The 18581-nt window shown below is 40.1% G+C and overlaps 1 protein-coding gene across 17 annotated transcripts in view; it reads left to right on the forward strand.

Moving 5' to 3' along the window:
• The window catches only part of PTPN5 (protein tyrosine phosphatase non-receptor type 5), an 82520-nt gene that overhangs the window by 39235 nt on the left and 24704 nt on the right, over nt 1-18581 (forward strand). For 11 of the 17 annotated variants that reach the window (XM_072038557.1, XM_072038558.1, XM_038180767.2 and 8 more), the window contains 4 exons: nt 8397-8563; nt 9465-9584; nt 11383-11466; nt 16606-16844. In XM_072038557.1, the coding sequence (XP_071894658.1) occupies nt 8402-8563; nt 9465-9584; nt 11383-11466; nt 16606-16844 (605 nt within the window). In that variant the 5' untranslated portion in view covers nt 8397-8401. Of the gene's footprint in view, nt 1-8381; nt 8564-9464; nt 9585-11382; nt 11467-16605; nt 16845-18581 lie in introns of all 17 variants that reach the window. The other 6 variants (XM_038180766.2, XM_038180756.2, XM_038180761.2 and 3 more) reach the window with 1 other exon arrangement.

Genomic DNA, 18581 nt, shown 5'->3' on the forward strand with positions numbered 1-18581 from the left:
TGCACCTGAGCTAGCCTTCTCAGCCAAGGGTGTTGTGAGCTGCCATGTTCTTGCAGCTCTTTCATGTGAATTATTACAGACTAGAAATTGGATGAGATGATCAAGTAAGTTACTTGCTCATACTCAATGGGCTAGGGCTATTAAGCAGTCACAAGCACTGTGCAGGACTCTGTCTTGAGCAGCTGGTTTCTCCGAGGAAGAAAGTTTGGCAGCAGCTCAAATGAGGTCTCTGAGTCTCACCCTTTGGTGCAGCAAAGTCATTGGTGGCAGGCTGCATCCTTCAATGATGTTTTCATAGACCAGAGTCCTGTCACATAAAATTGTGCTTTCCAAACTCTTTTGACTATTTGGAACAACAAGCTGACAGAGGTAAGGAACTTGGAGAATGGTTATGAATTTTGCTTTTTCTCTTTCCTGTATTTCTTTTCCCACCAGTTATCATATCAGCCTCTTGGGGGGGGGGAAGAGACCTGATATAGGAAGGCACATTAAAACAATTTCACTAAAATCTTCTTGGAATGGATTTTGGTTTTGCACTTCAGACCTGTAGAGAACAAGCACACTTTCAAGCAAGTAAACTTGCACTGGAAGAATTTCTGAGAAATGGGGCCAAACATTAGCTAAGAGCAGATTCCTTCTCACAAGGAAAAATCAGGCTCACTTTCTGAAGTGCTAATTCTGCCTTATAAAACAATTCTTATCTAGTTCTTAATAAGCCTCTAGTTTTTCTACAGAATATAAGCAGTAGCATTAGTTTAAGAATTAGTCTGAAAATTAATCCTGGTTTAGTCTGCAAGTCGGTTTCAGAGGTGTATTTTTGGAATAGTTTAATAAACTGGGAAGCTTCTGGGCATTTTCTTTTTTTAATGACTTAAGAACTGAAGTGTCCAAAAATCTAATTAGAGAAAAATTACTACCTTCATAATTTAATTAAATGTATATTTCTATTCAACTGTACAGCCCAATGTAATAGAGACCTGTGCCTGCTATAACCTTGATAAAACAAGTTTCCCACCACAGATAGCAGGGTCTCTTCTTTACATTAGAATTTAGCAGATGGCAGGAAATGTTGACTCCTGTTGTAGCTCCCATGAAAATCAAGCAAAAGAAAAGGACTAAGGTTTTCTCTTCATATTATTCTGTTTGAAAAAGGATTGCAGTTGATGGATAGTTCCACTGCAGCAAATCAGCTAAAGATGGCCTTAGGAACTGTGGTCTATCCAGAAGGTATTGTCACTTGTCATTGTGACACTTCCCTGTGGCAGCCAGGCAATTACTACACAGTGCCTGCTGGACTGTTGAAAAAGTCACAGCATCTTCAAAACTTTGAAGTCGGAGAAAAGGGGAGGAATCTCAAGGGCTGAAGCCTGAAACTTGTGGAACAAATCAGCAGTGGCCAGTTGGGAATCAGATGAGGTCTGCAATCTGTTTGCTGGCTGGTCTCTTCTTGTAGAAGAAGAAGAAGAGGGGGAGGCAATTTGTCTTGCAATCTGATATTTCTCTTCTCCATCCCTCTCTAGCAGCTTGCAGGCTTGCTCTTATATGTGACCCTGCTGTGTCATAATAATGGTCCTGGGTGAGCATGAACATTTTTTCTGACTTCACCTCTTTTTCTCTCCTCCCACCCATCCCAGATGAAGTGGCAGGTGGACTGAGTGGGAGCAGTGTGAAAATGAATGCAGAGAAAATGTGTGACTCAGCAGTTCAGCAGGGAGCTTCTGAGTGGAAAGGCAACTATTCTCCTCACACACTCTGGTATCAGGTTCCTGTTCCTTCAGAGATGAGAATAGGCCATTTATGGATGGAGTTTTGCAGCCCACCAGCAGGGAAAAGGGCTGCATATTCTTCTTAGCAGAACTTATCTTAAGTAGAGAGGAAAGTTATCTCTCTAAGTTGGTTAAATAAGGTTACCAGTAAAAGAGGAGAGGTATTGGACCAGAAATACATAGACCTCAGGTTGGTGCCTGATTTGATCGTGATTTTTTTCTGCATGGCTTTCCAGCTTCCTTTTTTTTCCTCTTGATGTATCTTTCCATTCTGGTAATCGGTTTGGCTTAAGCAGTATCTAGGTTCCACCAGCTGACCTTGAAAAGTGTAAATCTCAGTGCTCTTTCTGGCTTGTAGAAGGCACACGTTTCCTTCTCTGTGCTTCTGTTTAAACAAACTTCAGAGAACGTTTGCCTTTCTCAGAATGAAGGCTGGCTTTAGGTGCACTAATTGCCACTCACAGGAAAGCAGGTGCAAAGGAAAACTGATGCTCAGTGTGGGTTGTCCTCTATCTTATAGGGGTAAATTAATCTTTTTTTTCAGCTAATAGTAGGGAGGGGCATTGCAGTGCCTAACTAAGCATTTTGGTAATGATACAAATGAAAATTGAGATATTTTATTATCAGTTTTATTCTTAAGAAAGGACTGAAGAAGATTTTTCTCTGTAAACTAAGCAACAGGAGGTAGGCGCTTTTTATCTGTGATCGTACTTACCAAAAGCTCAGTTTCAGAGCTGTAGTTTGCATTGTTGTCACTGAAGTTTCCATCAACTTCTGTTCCAGAGTTTGATCTTTCAAAGAACAGATGAACTCTTTGCTTTCAGCTGATGCAGGTGATATGTGCACACACGTGTGCACATACAGGTACCTATAAGGTGCATATGGGATTGTTTTTCTTTTCAGCTCTTCATCTGGATACTTTCAGGGACTACATGCTCTCTCAATTACTGTTTTATTCAGATATTTGGAAGAGGTAAAGTATGGGACCGTTGGAAACACTAATCAAGTAGAATAGTAGTTCGTACTGTATCATAATTGGGAAGGTACAAAAAAAAAATAATAATGGAAGAGCCAGAGATAGAGATGCATTCTTATTATAACTGTGTGTGGAACTAGCATTCCCACTGCTTTCAACACAGCTCATTAGATCTTGAGTGTAATTTTTAATGTAACTTGTCAGATGAGTTAGGAACGTAGAGAACATGAAGAAAAAACAGCCTTTCCCTCATGAGGAATTGTACCCATCAGTAAGGACATCAGTAAGTTATGACATAGCTTCTGCCATTGTATTTAGTTCATGAATATCTCAGATTGGCTGGTTGTAAAGATCAGTAAAAGTTTGAGTTGTAGGTTAGTGACTCACCGGTTGGTTTCCTGTGGGGAGAGGAATTCAAGTCCATAAGTTGTTTGCAATGAAAATATGGCAGATCCCCTTCCTTATACCCGCTTCCTCCCATACCACTGCAGTGCAAAAGAAAAATCCTCTTGATCTAGAACCTAGTTATTTTGTTTCCTTCGTTCTCATACTGCAAGGTGTCGCAAGCAAAAGAGAATGCTTCCTAAGGCTATCTCTGTGTACTAGTACTATAGTTCCATTCCTTGAGTAGAGAAGCTGTCTTTTTACACTACAGCAGCACAAGCTGCCTCATGTTTGTGTATTCCCCGAGGCAGCTCATCCATGTTGGATGTGTCTTAACAGCATCTGGACTTCACTGAAACCAATGTCTAATGACTTGCAGATTTAATGGGTTCCTTACCGGCTAGGTGAAGTACCAAACCAGGGTTATGTCCTGCATATGCAATTTCAATGCATGTGAAAACAAGCTTTGCAGACCTGTATCAGTAGCATACGTTCAGTTAATGTTCTCTAATCAATGGCAGACCTTCCTAGCAATTAGATGGAAATCTGAGACAGTGATTTCAATAGAGAGTTGCATTTTGATACCCGAAGATGTAGAGGCTATATATGGATTTAGGTCTGTGATGTAAAGTGTTTGTAATTTTGCTGGATGTTAAGTATTGCTGTCATGTTCATAGCTAGCAATGCTTCCTACTCTGGTCCCACCCTTCAGTGTAAATTCTTGTTAAGTACAGTCATCGTGGAGATGTTAACAGGTTGACAAAGGTATATATCTTCCTCACACCTAGCACAAACATGGGACAGTGTTGCTGAGCTGCTGCAATCTGCTGGCTGCTGCAGCTTGAGAGCTGGTGATATAGGCGAGGCCCATTTCTCCTTTCTACCTTGTGCATCTGGCAGGTAGTTTCACAGAGCTCATGGTTTGCCTACCTGTGCTACACTGCCCCAAGCTACTTCTGCTCATTCCTGACACAAGGACAGCACCCACAGTAAGAAGCATGGAGTGGATGTTCTTCTTGTTTTTTTCTTGCTGTTGTCTGTCCTGTGTTTCCTATTTGTTAAGAAATACAGCCACGATACATGGTTGAGGGGATTGTTGTTTTTTTTCCTGTGATGGTTCTAAATATGAATCAATTGAGTTACAGAGCTGCTGCTGCCTTGTCCACAGTGGCATTCAATTGGTTTATGGTGTATTTGTTACTGCAAGGCATTGTCATCATACTTCCATTACTACAGTGCCATTTAGTGTTCCAGCTAAGTCTGGTACTCCAAGTGTGTGGCTTTCTTCCAAGAGTGTGTATATATTCTTGTTTCATTCTTCTGCCCTATCTGTACCCATATGCAGAGTCAAAAAACAAGCAAACAACAACAAAAAAAGAGAGGTAAAGGGAGTTTAGAAATAGATATATTCTGAGTTATGGAAGCCTACTGTTACCTTGTGAGGGGATGAAGAAGTTCCCCTGTATAGATCATTCCTTAGCAAATTGTTGTGTCATTTATTTTTGGCAACTTGCTCTGGTGGCTGTGTTTAGGGAAAGAATACAGGATGGGTGTATCGCTAGTTTGATTCAGAAAGTTATTTTTCCCTGAACAGCAAGGATGATGGTCAAGTTCACAGTGCTATTTTGAAATTCCAATTTGCTTTAACAAGGAGTATGCCTGATACAGATATCAGAGCCCTTTTAGTTCTTCCTCCAAAGGGTTTTTCTAGCAAATCCTTTTTCTTAGCCCTGTGTCGAAGGAGAAGTACTGGTGGAACTTGAATTTCTGCATCATGGGACAGGGATTCAGGAGGCTATCACATGGATGTTAAATTTCACTGTCAGTCAAATCGCTCAGAGGTGAGGCATAACTGACTCCTTCTGGATGTAGTTGTTCTTGTCATCTCTCTCAAGACCTTCCCACTGACCTTGACATGAAAACTTTTACCAATGTCTCACTCACGAGACATGTAATTTGTGCACTGAAAGAAACCCCAACCCCATTATTGCAAGCAATACATGAATATAGGGTTGTAATATGAAGTTTGAATGATGACTGAAGTATTGTCTAACACAGACATAGTTAAATCAATACAAAATCCTAGATGGTCATCACTACGTTTGTTAAAATCTAATATTCTGGGATTTGGAATACTAAATTTTAGTGGACTTGTATTAATCTAACTTAAATTCTTTGTATATCCAAGACATGATTCTTAATATATACATTTACACATGTGAATTCTGACAGTTTTCAAGTATTTGAGTTCTTGACCTAGTGCCGCTGTTGATTTTTACTGTAACAGTGAAAACACCTGTTGATAGCAGCTGAACAGAAGCAATTCAGCATAGCAGGAATCTGTGGCTCTTAGGTCAATAGAGCAGATCTCTACCTCATGCAGTAAAAAATTAACTGATAGTAGAAGTAGTCTATTGTCCTTCATATAGGGCAGAAGAAGAACTTGACTCCTACAATCGTACATCTGTTGCTAGACAACACTGGAATACTGGGAATTGGGCTTCTTGGCTCTGGAGAGGCATAGATCCCCATGGTTACGGACCCAGCACTCCCCTAACTTTGACGTCTTTGTTCCAGAAGGTGTGTGGTTAAGTGCCCTTAACATCGTCATCTGGAGTCAGGGTTCTGCTTCCAGCTTAGAAATGACTGGCCTTGTAAAATCTCAGGCTGTTACAGATAGGAAATGAAGACATTCTATTTACCTGCTGCATAACAACGTAAACGAGGTTTTGGTCAGTTAAAAAAGAAGTAGTCTGAAATATGAAATATTATGAGTTTATGAGAACTAGTTGAAAGCTGGACTTGACATCTGTATTCTCTGGTTCCTTGCTCTGGTTGTCTTCCTGAAGATATTTTAGTTGTTCTTTGCACATATTTTATCTGGAGCTTCAGGAAGGTGCATCCAACAAAGGCCATCACTAGGATTTGGAATGACAGTGAAAGACTCTTCAGCCATTCTCAGGGACTGAAGTACATTATTTAATGCAGATGGAGGAAAAGTGGGACTTAAACCATGCTTAGTGAAAACAGGTTAGAGACTCGAGCAAGTCATAATAAACTATGTAAATAGACATTCTTGTAGGTTTATCTCAGCCACATGTGAATGCCTTTTGCATGGATGGCAAACATAATTTCAGACATCAAGATTATGTCCTGGCTAAATTTCAACTTCCTGTTCCAAAACGCATAGCATAAGCATTCCACAAAAAGAGCAGGAAAAAAAAATAGGCAAATAGTAACAAGGGGTTTCCCTTTGTCCTATTCTAGATCCAATGAGATATGAAGCAGTCTGAAGAGTTGGAAACTTTCAAATTTAACTCATTGTGGAATATGAAAATGAAGGCCAACATTGAAAGTATTAATTATAATGCAGCCTTAACTATAGACATGACTGCTGTGTCATCCTCATGGAGATCTTTGTGTCCAGCTCTATGTAGCACGGTATCAGGGGTCAGATGTTAAGCATGTGGCCAGTGTCTCTGGACATGAAGGACGTCTTTTGGGCTGTGTGTGTTTCTTGGAGGGTGGGGTTGACATGGGCTGTGCACTACTGGTTGGAGCCTGAAGGGCGGAGAGGCAGAGTTCCCATGACCTCTTCAGCTGTATTTCAGAAATTGTCTGCTTTTTATTAACAAGTGCTATTTTTCAAACTGTTTTCTTCCAGCATTAAGGATGCGTAGATGGAAGTGAAAGGAAACTTACTATTGAGAAATACAGGCTGGTTAACGTTTCTGATACTACCTTTTTAATTCCATATTTTCTGCACATTTTATTGCTGTATGATTAATATGAAAATGGCATACATACCTGGGTGTATGTCTCTCTAGATGTGTGTTCTTAGTGTTTCCTGAGAAATACCTGTATAATGACAACGAAAATAGCTACCTAGATCCACTTAGAGCCAGCATACCCTGCTGGGGCTACTCCCTCTCACAAACTGAGTGGAAATATCTTGAATATAAGAAACAAATAACCTGAACTTTACTGAAAGTACCAGGTAGTACCTTGCAGGTGCTCCTTTTTGATTCATCTCTGGGTCTCCCCAGTCACTGCATGTTGACGATCCTCTTGCTGTTGAGTAGCTGTGGGAATGGAGAGCGTTGTAGGAAGCCACTAACATTTCCCAAATGCCTTGTTTTCTTATGGAGGCATGTCCTAAGGTCCGTTTTGGCAAGGGGAGAAAAGACTATGGAGTAGTAGGAAATTAACAGCTTGTGGAAATTAAAAGCTCATGTTCCTGCCCACTCTCACGATTTTGTGTTCTAGAAATCAGAATGCCAGATTTCTATGAATCCTTATTGTACAGATGACCAGACCCTCAGATGATACATGAATCCAATGTTTCTTTCTCCTAATTAGAGCTGTGGCTAGTTTCTGGATGCTTATCCAACACAGGGTTACTATTCCAAGACTTGTAGAGAAATATCTGATGAAGAGAGCATTCTATAGAAACCTGACCTTGACCAACCGCAGAAGTGCCAACAATGTGGCTTTTACCTGGGGCACACAGAGCCAATTTAGGGTTAAGAATAGTGTTGTACATAGAGCAGCCTTGGGATTTTCATCGTGTGGAAAGGTGTAAATCAGGATGATTTACAGTGGATAGGTCTGATCTTTTACTCCTTTTATCTTGTAAATTAATTAATGTCTATGCATACTGTGTTCAAAAAGCTGTTACTGAGGGACTTACCACTCCAGTGCATATTTCTATTGAATGGAATAGCATTATAACGTTATTAAAATAGCTCTTAAGTACAAATTCATCCACAAAGTAAGTTTTTAGACTTAGCCTGTGCCATAGAACACTCAGCCAAAAATCCGGAAATCTATAATCAAATTAGACAAAACAGACAAATAGGTGGAAAGGAAGAAACTGAGGCAGGGAGGGACAAAATGGATTCTCTGCCATCACGCAGCTGGAGCTAGGAAGTAGCACAGATGGTTCCTTTAAAAAAAAGTAAAAACAAAAAGGTACAGCGATGTAAATGAGAATGCATTAACAACAAAGCCCAGAATCTGCACCTCCGGAAAGAAAGGGAAAATAATTTATCCGCCCACACTCACTTTTTTCTGACGAAGGCAGGTGAATACAGCTGCACTAATAGAGTGTGACGCTCGCAATCCTGAGCCGCACTTACTGATGCAGAACTGAGAGGTAACCATCGTCTTTAGGAAAACAATAGTTCTTGCAGCCTCCGCAGTGGCTGCAGGGTTATGTGCTATTCATTCCCTGCACATGTCATTTTCATGTGAAGGTCTTTCCAATCCAGCTGCAATGGAGTCCATGGATGAAGCTGAAGGACAACAAGGACAGCTGAACAGGAAAGAGCAGTCCCTGAAAGCCTCCCAGAAAACAGCATTGCTTGGTTGGGCTGCCTGGTGGAATGGATTCATGACGGGAGACAACATGTATCTGTTTGTCCTCTCGCAGATACTGGTAAGGAAGCTTGTCATCACTTTGAAATGCTGGGACCCTTCTCTCAAGCTTTCTTGTCTTGGGAGGATTCCTCCTCATTAGTGGTGGGCATAGCAGTGGACAGAGCTGCAATCACCTCCCACAGCCTTGCTTTGCAAACAGCCTTTGCCTTTGGATGTCCCAGATTCCCATCCCATTCCCTGCCCCTTTGAAAATGCCTCCTTTGTAAAATAGCCAATCTCACAACTGATCAGTTTTCTGCAGCTGATATGTTTGGGGGTAAATAACAATTTTATTAAAAAGTGAACTGGTAAGTATACCCTTTAAGGTTCATTCCAGTGTGTCCTTTGTGCTAGGAAGTGAGGGTATACCCCTTTGTGAGGGTGCTAAATGTAACATCATTGTTTTTGTCATTTTATGTTAACTGTGGTGAGTGTAGCAACCTTGTGATTCAAATGAAATGCTTCAATATGTGTGTGTATATATTTTTATAGGGATAAGTACGTGAACATGGCTATTTGTAAGAGCTTTGCATAGTTTGAGATAGACGTTTTAGTAACACCAAGTTCATTGAATTCCAGTTTTGATTTAAAAGTGATAATGCTGAAAGCTCAGAAATCAGAGGGATCTCTTCTCTTTTGATGCACAGACTACTGTGGGCAAACACTTTGCTAGTATAGATCAGAGTAAGCTTGCTGAACTCACCGATAAGCATCTAGTTCATGCTTGCTGAGCATTTAGCCCTCAGTCGTCGTCTTGTTGTTAAGCTATAGCATAGAAAATATCTGACTTCTGAAAGCAAAAGTGGTGATCAACATAAAATCAATGAGAACTAAATTAGTTAATTATGCTGTCTTGAAATGAAAATGAATGTTTGTATAATGAGGGATACTCATTATGTATTTTCTGATTGATTGCACAGCTTCTCTGCATGATGCTGTGGTACAGCACTTATGGGACCATCCCAGTAGCTCAGAATGCCTTTGACCTGCTGTCTTACCTACTTACCCCATTTGAACGATTTTTGTCAGATCAGGGGGAGGTAAGTCCCTGTGCTCTTCTCTCTGACCATATGGTTGATGTCAGTACCTTTGGATGATGTTTCCAATATCTCTTTAGACTACATGTATGATACACAGGTATTCAGATTAATGTTGTGACTACTGCATTGTGTGTATGTTCTGAAAAGCATTTTCTGAAAGCACTTTCACATTTTATTTTCAAGAAACAGGGCTAAATTTTTGTTTATGATGTTACATCAGCTCAGTGGATTTTCTTATAATGTACAAATGATTGCAAATGAAACAAAGTAATGAGAAGTCAACCCTGTAAGGCTTAGCTGACATAAAAGAAGAGCTGGAACTTCATTTACGAGAACTGATGAAAATTTAAATTCTGGAAGAATGAATGAAGCTGCATAGCGGGTGCAGATCACAAGATACTCTGTCACAAAATTCTGTTTTGTTTTGTTTTGTTTTTTTTTGAGTGTTTAGAGCATATCTGGATGTGGTAAAAGTATTTCAGGTGTACTAGGAGTATGGATACAATTATATCTTCAAAGCTACCTCAGTAAAATTGCTTAACTTCTCACCATGACATAATGACATATATACCGGTATGATTCATTTGATTAATTACTGGGGTAATTATACCCAGTGCAGATTCTGCTAGCGTGGACAGAACCTTAATTAAATGGTGAGCAGCTACTTTCAAAAATCAGGTGAAATATAATTGTTATCAGAATGTTTAGATTCATTGTACATGATCTTTGTAAAGGAGGCTAAGCATTACAAACAGGAAATCTGAGTCGGTGCCTCTTGTGGTTGAAGTACAGAGGAGACTGTTTTCTGTGTTCCCTTAACAGTGTTTGAGCTGCATGTCACCTGTTCTTTTCTTTATTTGAAAGAAGCACTTTCTCTTTGTCCTTGCTTGGTTGGATTTATTATGATGCATAATCAAAGCTCTTCATAGAGCATTGCCTGTATCTTATTTGCAGTGGGCCTATCATTAACAAATTGTTCCTTAAAAAAATGTTGATTTATAGGACTTTAACTGAAAATAAATGTACTGTGAGTTCAGTGTGGAGGAAAGTGATTCCTAGAATGCACTGCAGGAACACCCCGAGTATGACTCTGTGCAGATGTTCATGCATATCTTTGAGAACTGTTTATTATAGCACTATCTACAGTACAAATTTATACTTGAGAACAGTAAAGGCAAAGAAATTTGACATTTAAATAAAACTCTTAACTCTGAATTTCTTTCTAGCATTTTGCACATATTGCTGAGAATGAGGCTGGACTCTGAACTACTTAAATATGACTCAGGGCATTAGAATGAATTTCACTGCAAGTACTGCGAATGAACCTGATGACATTCAACAGAATGCATGGAAAATGCAGGAGAATCCTCTGTGGCTGTGTTTTTAGTAAGGACCTACAAACACAGAACAGTACTAAACTTAATTCAGAGCCTTCTGCCAAGAGATAAAATTAGGCTGACTGTGGCAATGAAACTTGGGTCCAGCTTGCAAAATTCAGTAGTGGATCCAGATCTCAATTTTGGAAATATTTATGGGTAGGAAGCAGATTTACTGTTTCAGCAACAGCCTTCACAGTAGAATCTGGCTTTCAGACCTTCACAGATAGTTTCAGTCTTCTCCAAAGCCTGGCAGTTTTCTGGTGGTGGTGGTAGCTTTTCCACAACCAAGAGTAGGGTATGACTAATCCACATGGAAAATCCAAGAATGGATGCATACTCTCTGCCAAAAAACATGTATGCAGAGACTATACTGCGCTCTGAAGTACTTCATAATTATTATCAATTCTGTTGTATTGCAGGACCTGACTAGAATTGGGAGTGTTGTGGTATCATATATCCTGCTGTCTTTAGCATCTTTAGGACTGCTACTTGTAGGATCTCTGGTAAGTACAGTACTGCGCAAACTGTGTTTGTGCCCTTTCTTCAGCAAGTTTTTGAAAGATGTCTAATTTACCCTAAGCTATTGACGCTATGCTTAGGATGATTTTAAAACCACATCTGGGAAATTTCTATGTAACTTTTGGCATGACTTACATAGAGAAATCATGACTACACTTATCCTTAATCCATTTCTTGATGAATTGTGGATTACACTGATGGGTTTTATTCTTTTCGTCCTCGGGCAAAATGTTTTCACTTAGAATAGAAGGGATGTGGCCCAGTAAAGGAACCATCTCAAATTGCTTCCTTATGACTTGACCACAGAGCATCTGTTGTTGTCTGAGGTGGCAGAAAGAGCTGGTGCAGAGCACCAGGGCACTTGCAGGTGCAATGCCCTTGTAGATATAGGCCAAGGCCCCAGCTGCAAAACAATATTAGTGGCATGACTACAATTAATCTAGTTAACTGTCAGCCACTGGGGAGCAGGAGCACTATGTTGTGTTTCTGTGTGACTGTGTAATTGGCACAAAGGTGTGCACTAGATGGGAAAGCTAGGGAGAAATCTCTCACTTCAGGAGTTTTAACTGAGTAGGGTGTTTCTTGCCCCTCTATGTTGTTTTGTTAAAGTGGGAGTGCAGGTAGAACATGGCCTCCTGGCCTATGGCTGGCACTACAGCATCTTCAGGCAGCTCAGGAAGCTGAAGCTATGCTGAGTACATGCAGTTTAAGTGATGTGCAATGTAATGAAGTGTATCATAGAATAACAAGGACTGTTGGTTGGATGGGACCTCTGGAGTTTGCTAATCCAACATCTGGTTGAAGCAGGGCTATTGCTAATACTTGATACAGTCAGACAAGCATTATTCTACACAGGTTTTGAAAACCTCCAGGGAAGATAAGATGTACCACCTCTCAAGGTACCCGTGCCTTAACAATATGGCACACTTGGGGAGGAAGATTTTCCTAATGTCTGATCTGAATTTCCCAAGCTGCAGCTTGTGGCCCCTGTCCCTTGTGGTATCAGCTGTATGAAGGGTCTGGCTGCATCAGGTCCATAGCTGTCCTTGAAGTAGTTCCAGGCTTCCATTGCATCACCCTTGGCTGCCTCTTTGCCAGACTGAAAATGCTCAATTCTCTCCACTTTTTTCAAAGATATGTGCTCCACACCCCTGACCTCTTTGTACCCCTATACTGGGCCTGCTCCAGTTTGTTCATATCTATTTTAAACTGGAGGACCTAAAACTGGACATGCTATTTAATCAATGTGCAGCTGCACCAGTGCCAAGGTGAGTGGGCTAATACCTGCTTTAATCTGCTGGCCATGCTCTTCCTGATGTCACCTGGTATGAAGTTTGTCACATTATATTCCATGGTGAAGTTTGCTCAGAGGCAGCATAGTGGCAAAATCTTATGTTTACTGTGTAAGATGATATACTTTTAAAAACCGTTCTCAAGGCAAAGTAGTTAGTGTTAATGTCTGCGTTACTGTGATCATTGATGTAGGCAAGGAAGTTAGCCTGGCTTATGTAATGTTCTGCTTTTTTGATGCTGCTGTTCCTTATCCAGATGTTTATTTTTTGAGGACAAAAATTCATCTGGTGATTTTGTGACTGTAAATAGTAATGGAGAAAAATGACATTTGAGGGTTTTGATGAACTGTGTGCATTCCAGTTAATTGTTCAGCAAAACATTCTGAGCTGGAAATCAGAATAGCAGGGGTGTGTTATCTCTGTATATCCAGCCTATTTGTTGTGGATGGAAACATTTTATTGTCAAACTATTCTTAGGATAGAAAGTAACTTCAAACAAGAGTTTTGTGCCCAAAAATCCTGATCTCACTCAGTTTTAACTGCTTTGAATCTATAGCATTGCCTTGCAAACAAACATTTTTACCAGTGTAAACGAGAACTGATTGGACTCGTTACATGTTAGTTAAAACTTCTGCACAGAAGCAGTTTTATAACAGCTTCCCTGTAGTTGAGTTTGCTCTGTTTTGTGATCATATGGTCTGCACTAATGGACAGGTCCTAGGTGGATTAAGGCACGAATGTCACTGTGACAGCCTGTTCTCTGGACAATTCACAGAGCACCAGACCATAAGTAATGTCCTGTGCAGAGCAATGGTCTATCTCTCCCAGTACCTTTTTTTTTTTTTTTTTTTTTTCTGACAGTGGCATTAGGAGTGGGTGTTTAGAGATCATATGAACCTGGTCCATTTCTACTTGTTACCTTACTTCTCATCACTGGTCACGCTGATTTGCAATTTGTAAACATCGGTTTCTACCGATATTTAGGGAATCAGGTTTAAAATAATCATTAGTAAGACACTGGCAATACCACAGTGATGGAGCTAAGCAGGATTTCTAAAATCCTAGCCTGGTGGACAGCAGACAGCTGCATGAAGGCAGTTTTCTTTATTTTCTTTCTGTCTCAGTGCCATGATTTTACCCTGCTGGGCAGCTGAACTCCACCACAACTATTCTCTCATTCCACCTCCTCAAAGGAAAAGGGGGAGAAAATATGATGGAAAAGGCTTATTGTTGAGATAAGGACAGGGAGATCGCTCACAAATTATCGTCACAGGCAAAACAGGCTCAGCATAGGGAGATTAATATAATTGCCTCTTACTAACAGGCTAGAACAGTGAGAAACTAAAAGCAGCCCCCTTCTTAAAACTTCTCTCACAGAAGTGCAAACAACATCGCTCACTGGCTCAGCTCTGGGTAGCAGTGATTTCCTTTGGAGCTGACTAGAGGTGGCTCTGAACTGACATGGGGTGGCTGCTGGACTCTGCTAACAGAGGCCACACCTACAGCCCCCTTGCCACCAAACCCTTGCCATGTGAACCCAGTACACTCAGATCTTTTTTTCATTCCCTCTGGATTTTAAGTGATGTGATGCCCAGAAAGGACTTTGTGCATAGAAAGGGGTGTTTTACATTGAGGAGCACCATTATAATGAAATCTTTCTTCACCAAATGTACCCTTGTTTCTTTATAGATGGACTTGATACGTCAGTCCCATGCCAACACGTATACAAGATGGCATGTCAGTTAAAACAGCCTATGCATATTTTATTTAGCAACTGTGGTAACTTACACTAATATTTTGGTAGTTCGCTGGGGAAGGGAGGAGAAACACTTACTTACATAGCTACTTCACTGCCTTATTGTAGAATAATAACTATTGGGCCACCAAACAATGCTGAGGAAATGATAGTCAATTGGATTTTCAGAAGTGATACAAAGAGAACTGGGGCCCTGTCTTGCCTTGTCTGTGTACGTACTAAAATATAGCTCACTCCTGTATCAGGGAATTTGTGACTGCGTTACAAGTTGAACAAATTTCTCAGGAGGGCAGACCTCAGCTATGGTTTGAGGCGCATTTCAGAGAATGCCCAGATACCAGTACACATTGGGAAGCAAGCGATCACATAAGAGGCTGGGTAGTGTGTTTGAGGTTTGTGGTAGCGATGCTGTTGTTTTCTGCCTTATACAATGGTGTGTTAAGGTTCCAGCTGCTGCAGAGGACCAACATAGCACTGTCCAGTCCTCCTGAACAGGTTTTTAGAGTAATGACAGTACTCTCCAGCAGTATCAAGTTGCCGAGCTGATGTACTTTGCACTATGAACCGCTTGGATATCACAGTCGCATGGTATGTGTAAGAATCATGGCTAGTACTGGGGGACAGCCAAACTCCAGAAGTCATCTTGGGGAATGAAAATAGAATCAGATCTTAAAGCTTCTCACTTGTCACCCAACAGGCCAAGCGTGAAGGACAGATTTGGCCCCAAATTTGTATAGAATATAAGTCTAGCAAGCATGTTTCTGTTTGCTTTTGTAATTGCTGTGTATCCTGATTAACTGAAACAACATTTTGATTGAAGTAACTGTCAACTGAATACTGCTGCTTTGTGAGAATCTAACATTCTCTAAAACTGACTGTGGACAGAAATGAAAACTTGCTTCACTTTTCATTCTGTAGGCTTAGAGAAAGAAGAGTACATGACACACACAAGAAAATTGTTGTTTAAAATCCTGCACAAGCTAACATGTTTTCATAGCCTAGGAAGACAAATTTGACCTTTTTATTTGCATGTTTTCTAAATTCAACTACCCATTTAAAAGCTATATAAGAAAAAGACAAATATTAACTTCAAAAAATGCAACCCACTCTTCTTAGTCTCAGAAGGCTGCATGGCTGTACAAGACACTTTGTGTAATCCTAGCTTGAGTGACACTGCTCCTAGTTCAATGCTAGGGACAAAGCTGGCATGAAGTTTCAGATACTGGAATTCAGAGATGGACTTCTAATTTTTATGGTCCATGTGTAGAATTAAACAGCCCACTGATAATATCTCAAAATCATCTAGTCTGGCACAGCACCAATGCAAAACAATATGATTTTTTTTTTAGGTTTATGCTATTTCAATCCCTTCATTAATGCTAAATATTCAACTTTAATATTGCATACGTCCTAGAACTGTGCAAGATTTATTATTTAGTGATTATGTCATGCTTTGTAACCTAATTGTCTGATTTTAAACAGGCTTCACCACTGGCCAAAAAATGATGATATAGGCATTCTGAGTCTCAAAATGAGGTGCATTAAAACTCAAGGTCTCTAAAAATGATTGGTTTATATATGAATTTAGGCTATGGTGTCAGGTTATCAAAGATGTGCAGTTCAGGAAAATTATATTTACCTTTCTTAACCCAAGTATATCAAATTGTTAGGTGGAAAACAACATTAATTCAGGAGAGGTATCATTTGTGGAATAGTGTAGTAGATTTTGATTTTGTAAACAAATCTAGGAAAGGTAAGAAAGTGAACAAAAGGACAGTGGTGTCACAGCTTGCATGTGATGATCACAAGCACATTCTGCTTCCACTGTTATCCCTGAGTTCAGCCTAACCAGCTCCGTAGAAACCTCTGTGCCTGAAAGCAGGTTTGAATGGGTGGATGTGAATTCCTGCAACACACCACAAAGCTTTGCCTGCATGGAACATTCCTGTCCTTTGATACTACCCAATCCTGATATGTTACAGTGAGTTGGTATGCTGCCCTAATGACCCATCCTCCAGATTGTATGGAAGGGCTGGCATCAAACAGAAAGGTTTTTAAATGTTTGTTTCCTCCAGTTTCGGCATCTGCTCAGAGCCCGTCCAGATCCCCCCTTTCCGCTACAAGAGGACAGACGCCAATCTGTGAGCCGGCAGCCTTCATTCACATACTCAGAGTGGACAGAGGATAAAAATGAGGATGACTTCCTAGATTTGGATCCCGTACCAGAGACCCCGGTCTTTGACTGCGTAATGGACATTAAAGCGGAGACAGATCCAACTACTCTAACGGTTAAATCCGTGGGCTTGCAAGAAAGGTAGGGTAGATGTAACAAATAGGGGGAAGTTTGGTCCCAGATTTTGCGGGCTTAGTTCTGTACCTTGTAGGAAGCTTTATTACCTTTATGAATGTCACTTTCAAATGTGGTTTTAAACAGAAGTAGCTGCTTTATTTCCTGTCTGTTTTCAGTCCAGTCCTAAATATGCAACATATTAATCTACAAGTGCAATTTCCAGATGACTCTCAACAAGTTTTGTTCAAAAGCCTCACTTATTTCCTTGGAAAGATACATTTGTTTGATCAGTTTCTTGCCCTTCCCCAAGATAGCAACTGCATAGTATGAAAACCAGTATAGGACAGTGAAAGGTTTTACCACTGAAAGATGGATCTGGTTAATTCTTTTTCTGTCACTCATGTTGAAGGATTACTCCTTACTCTAGAGGCAAACCATAGTACAAATGGCAATCTGCTGTAATTCTCTTAAATCAGTTAAGTTAGTCAAAAAGTAAATGAATTCCTCTGAAATTAACCCAGTAATTGAATTGTAGGGTGAGCTGATGTTCACTTCTTGAGCCACGAAAGCAACAGAGCTTTTCAGGGAGATGCACAACTGGGAAAGGGCAGTGATGAGCTGAAAAGAAGGCAGGAGTGATGCAACATTGATTTGTGTTGCATTTCTATGTTTTCACTCATACATCGCACAGATAGGTCACCTGTAATAGGCAAAATTTGAAAGGCCCAGAGGTGTGTGAATTCCAGAATGCGTGACTACAGATAGGGGAAGGTTCAGCAGAGTTGCTGAGTGTTCAGTTGGATTGAACTTCAATCCATAAGATTATTGTAGTACATTTTACCGATCATAAAAGAGTGTTCATAAGTGAAAAGGAAGTACGCCAGATTTAGTATCCTCATCTCTGAGGTGGAAGTTGAATAAAGGACAGGAACTTTAAATCTTCTGTGGACCATGGGAAGGCTTTGTTTACGTTGTTAGCTGTCTGCATCTTTTTTCCTGTCCTGTTCTTTCAGTTGTCTTCATGAAACAGAGCAAAAATCTTCTGAATAAAAATCCCACAAAAATTCTGAAAGGTGATGTTGTTATGAATAACAAGTTTATTGCAGGGTCCAATGTAGAAGGGTATCAGCTTTCTTTACTTCCATTTTTTCAAACTTAGTTGGAGTGCTCTCCATAGTTAATTCTCATGTCTAAAACTTAAAAAGTAAAACTTAGATTCATTAAAAAAAAAAGTATAATACCGGATTTCGAAAGCTCCCTGTGACACAGTAAAGTGTTACAGCAGAGCCTTTTAATTTGCAGTCTGTGAGCTTAAAATATTTTTCTCATACTTTACTCTTGATTACATTATTTGTCGTAAAATGTCTTTCTTCTTGTATTATATTCTTCTGCTTTAAATATGAGATTCCAGTAATTTTGGGTGCATGTCCCTGAACCTGCTGATATTAGCAAGCTTTGCTGTCGTTTTTACATTATGGACAAGACTGAAATGTTTCAGTCATTTGTGCTTTGAAGCTTCATTGATCTCATTCCATCTCTCTTTTTAAAGATGCTGACATTTCTCCTCAGGTGGCAGCTGGTTTCGGGAAAATACTCACTGTTTCAAGAGAAGTAGTGAATATCAAGTAGTTAAAGTAGTGAATTAAAATTTAAAAATTGTCAAGGAAGTAGGGATGGGGAAAAAGACTACAGCTGATTGAAGTTCTCTCACTAGGTAGAATGTGTTATACAAAGACATAAAGTGAACTTCTCTTCAATATA

This window comes from Anas platyrhynchos, chromosome 5, assembly GCF_047663525.1.
Source record: "Anas platyrhynchos isolate ZD024472 breed Pekin duck chromosome 5, IASCAAS_PekinDuck_T2T, whole genome shotgun sequence".
NCBI lineage: Eukaryota > Metazoa > Chordata > Aves > Anseriformes > Anatidae > Anas > Anas platyrhynchos.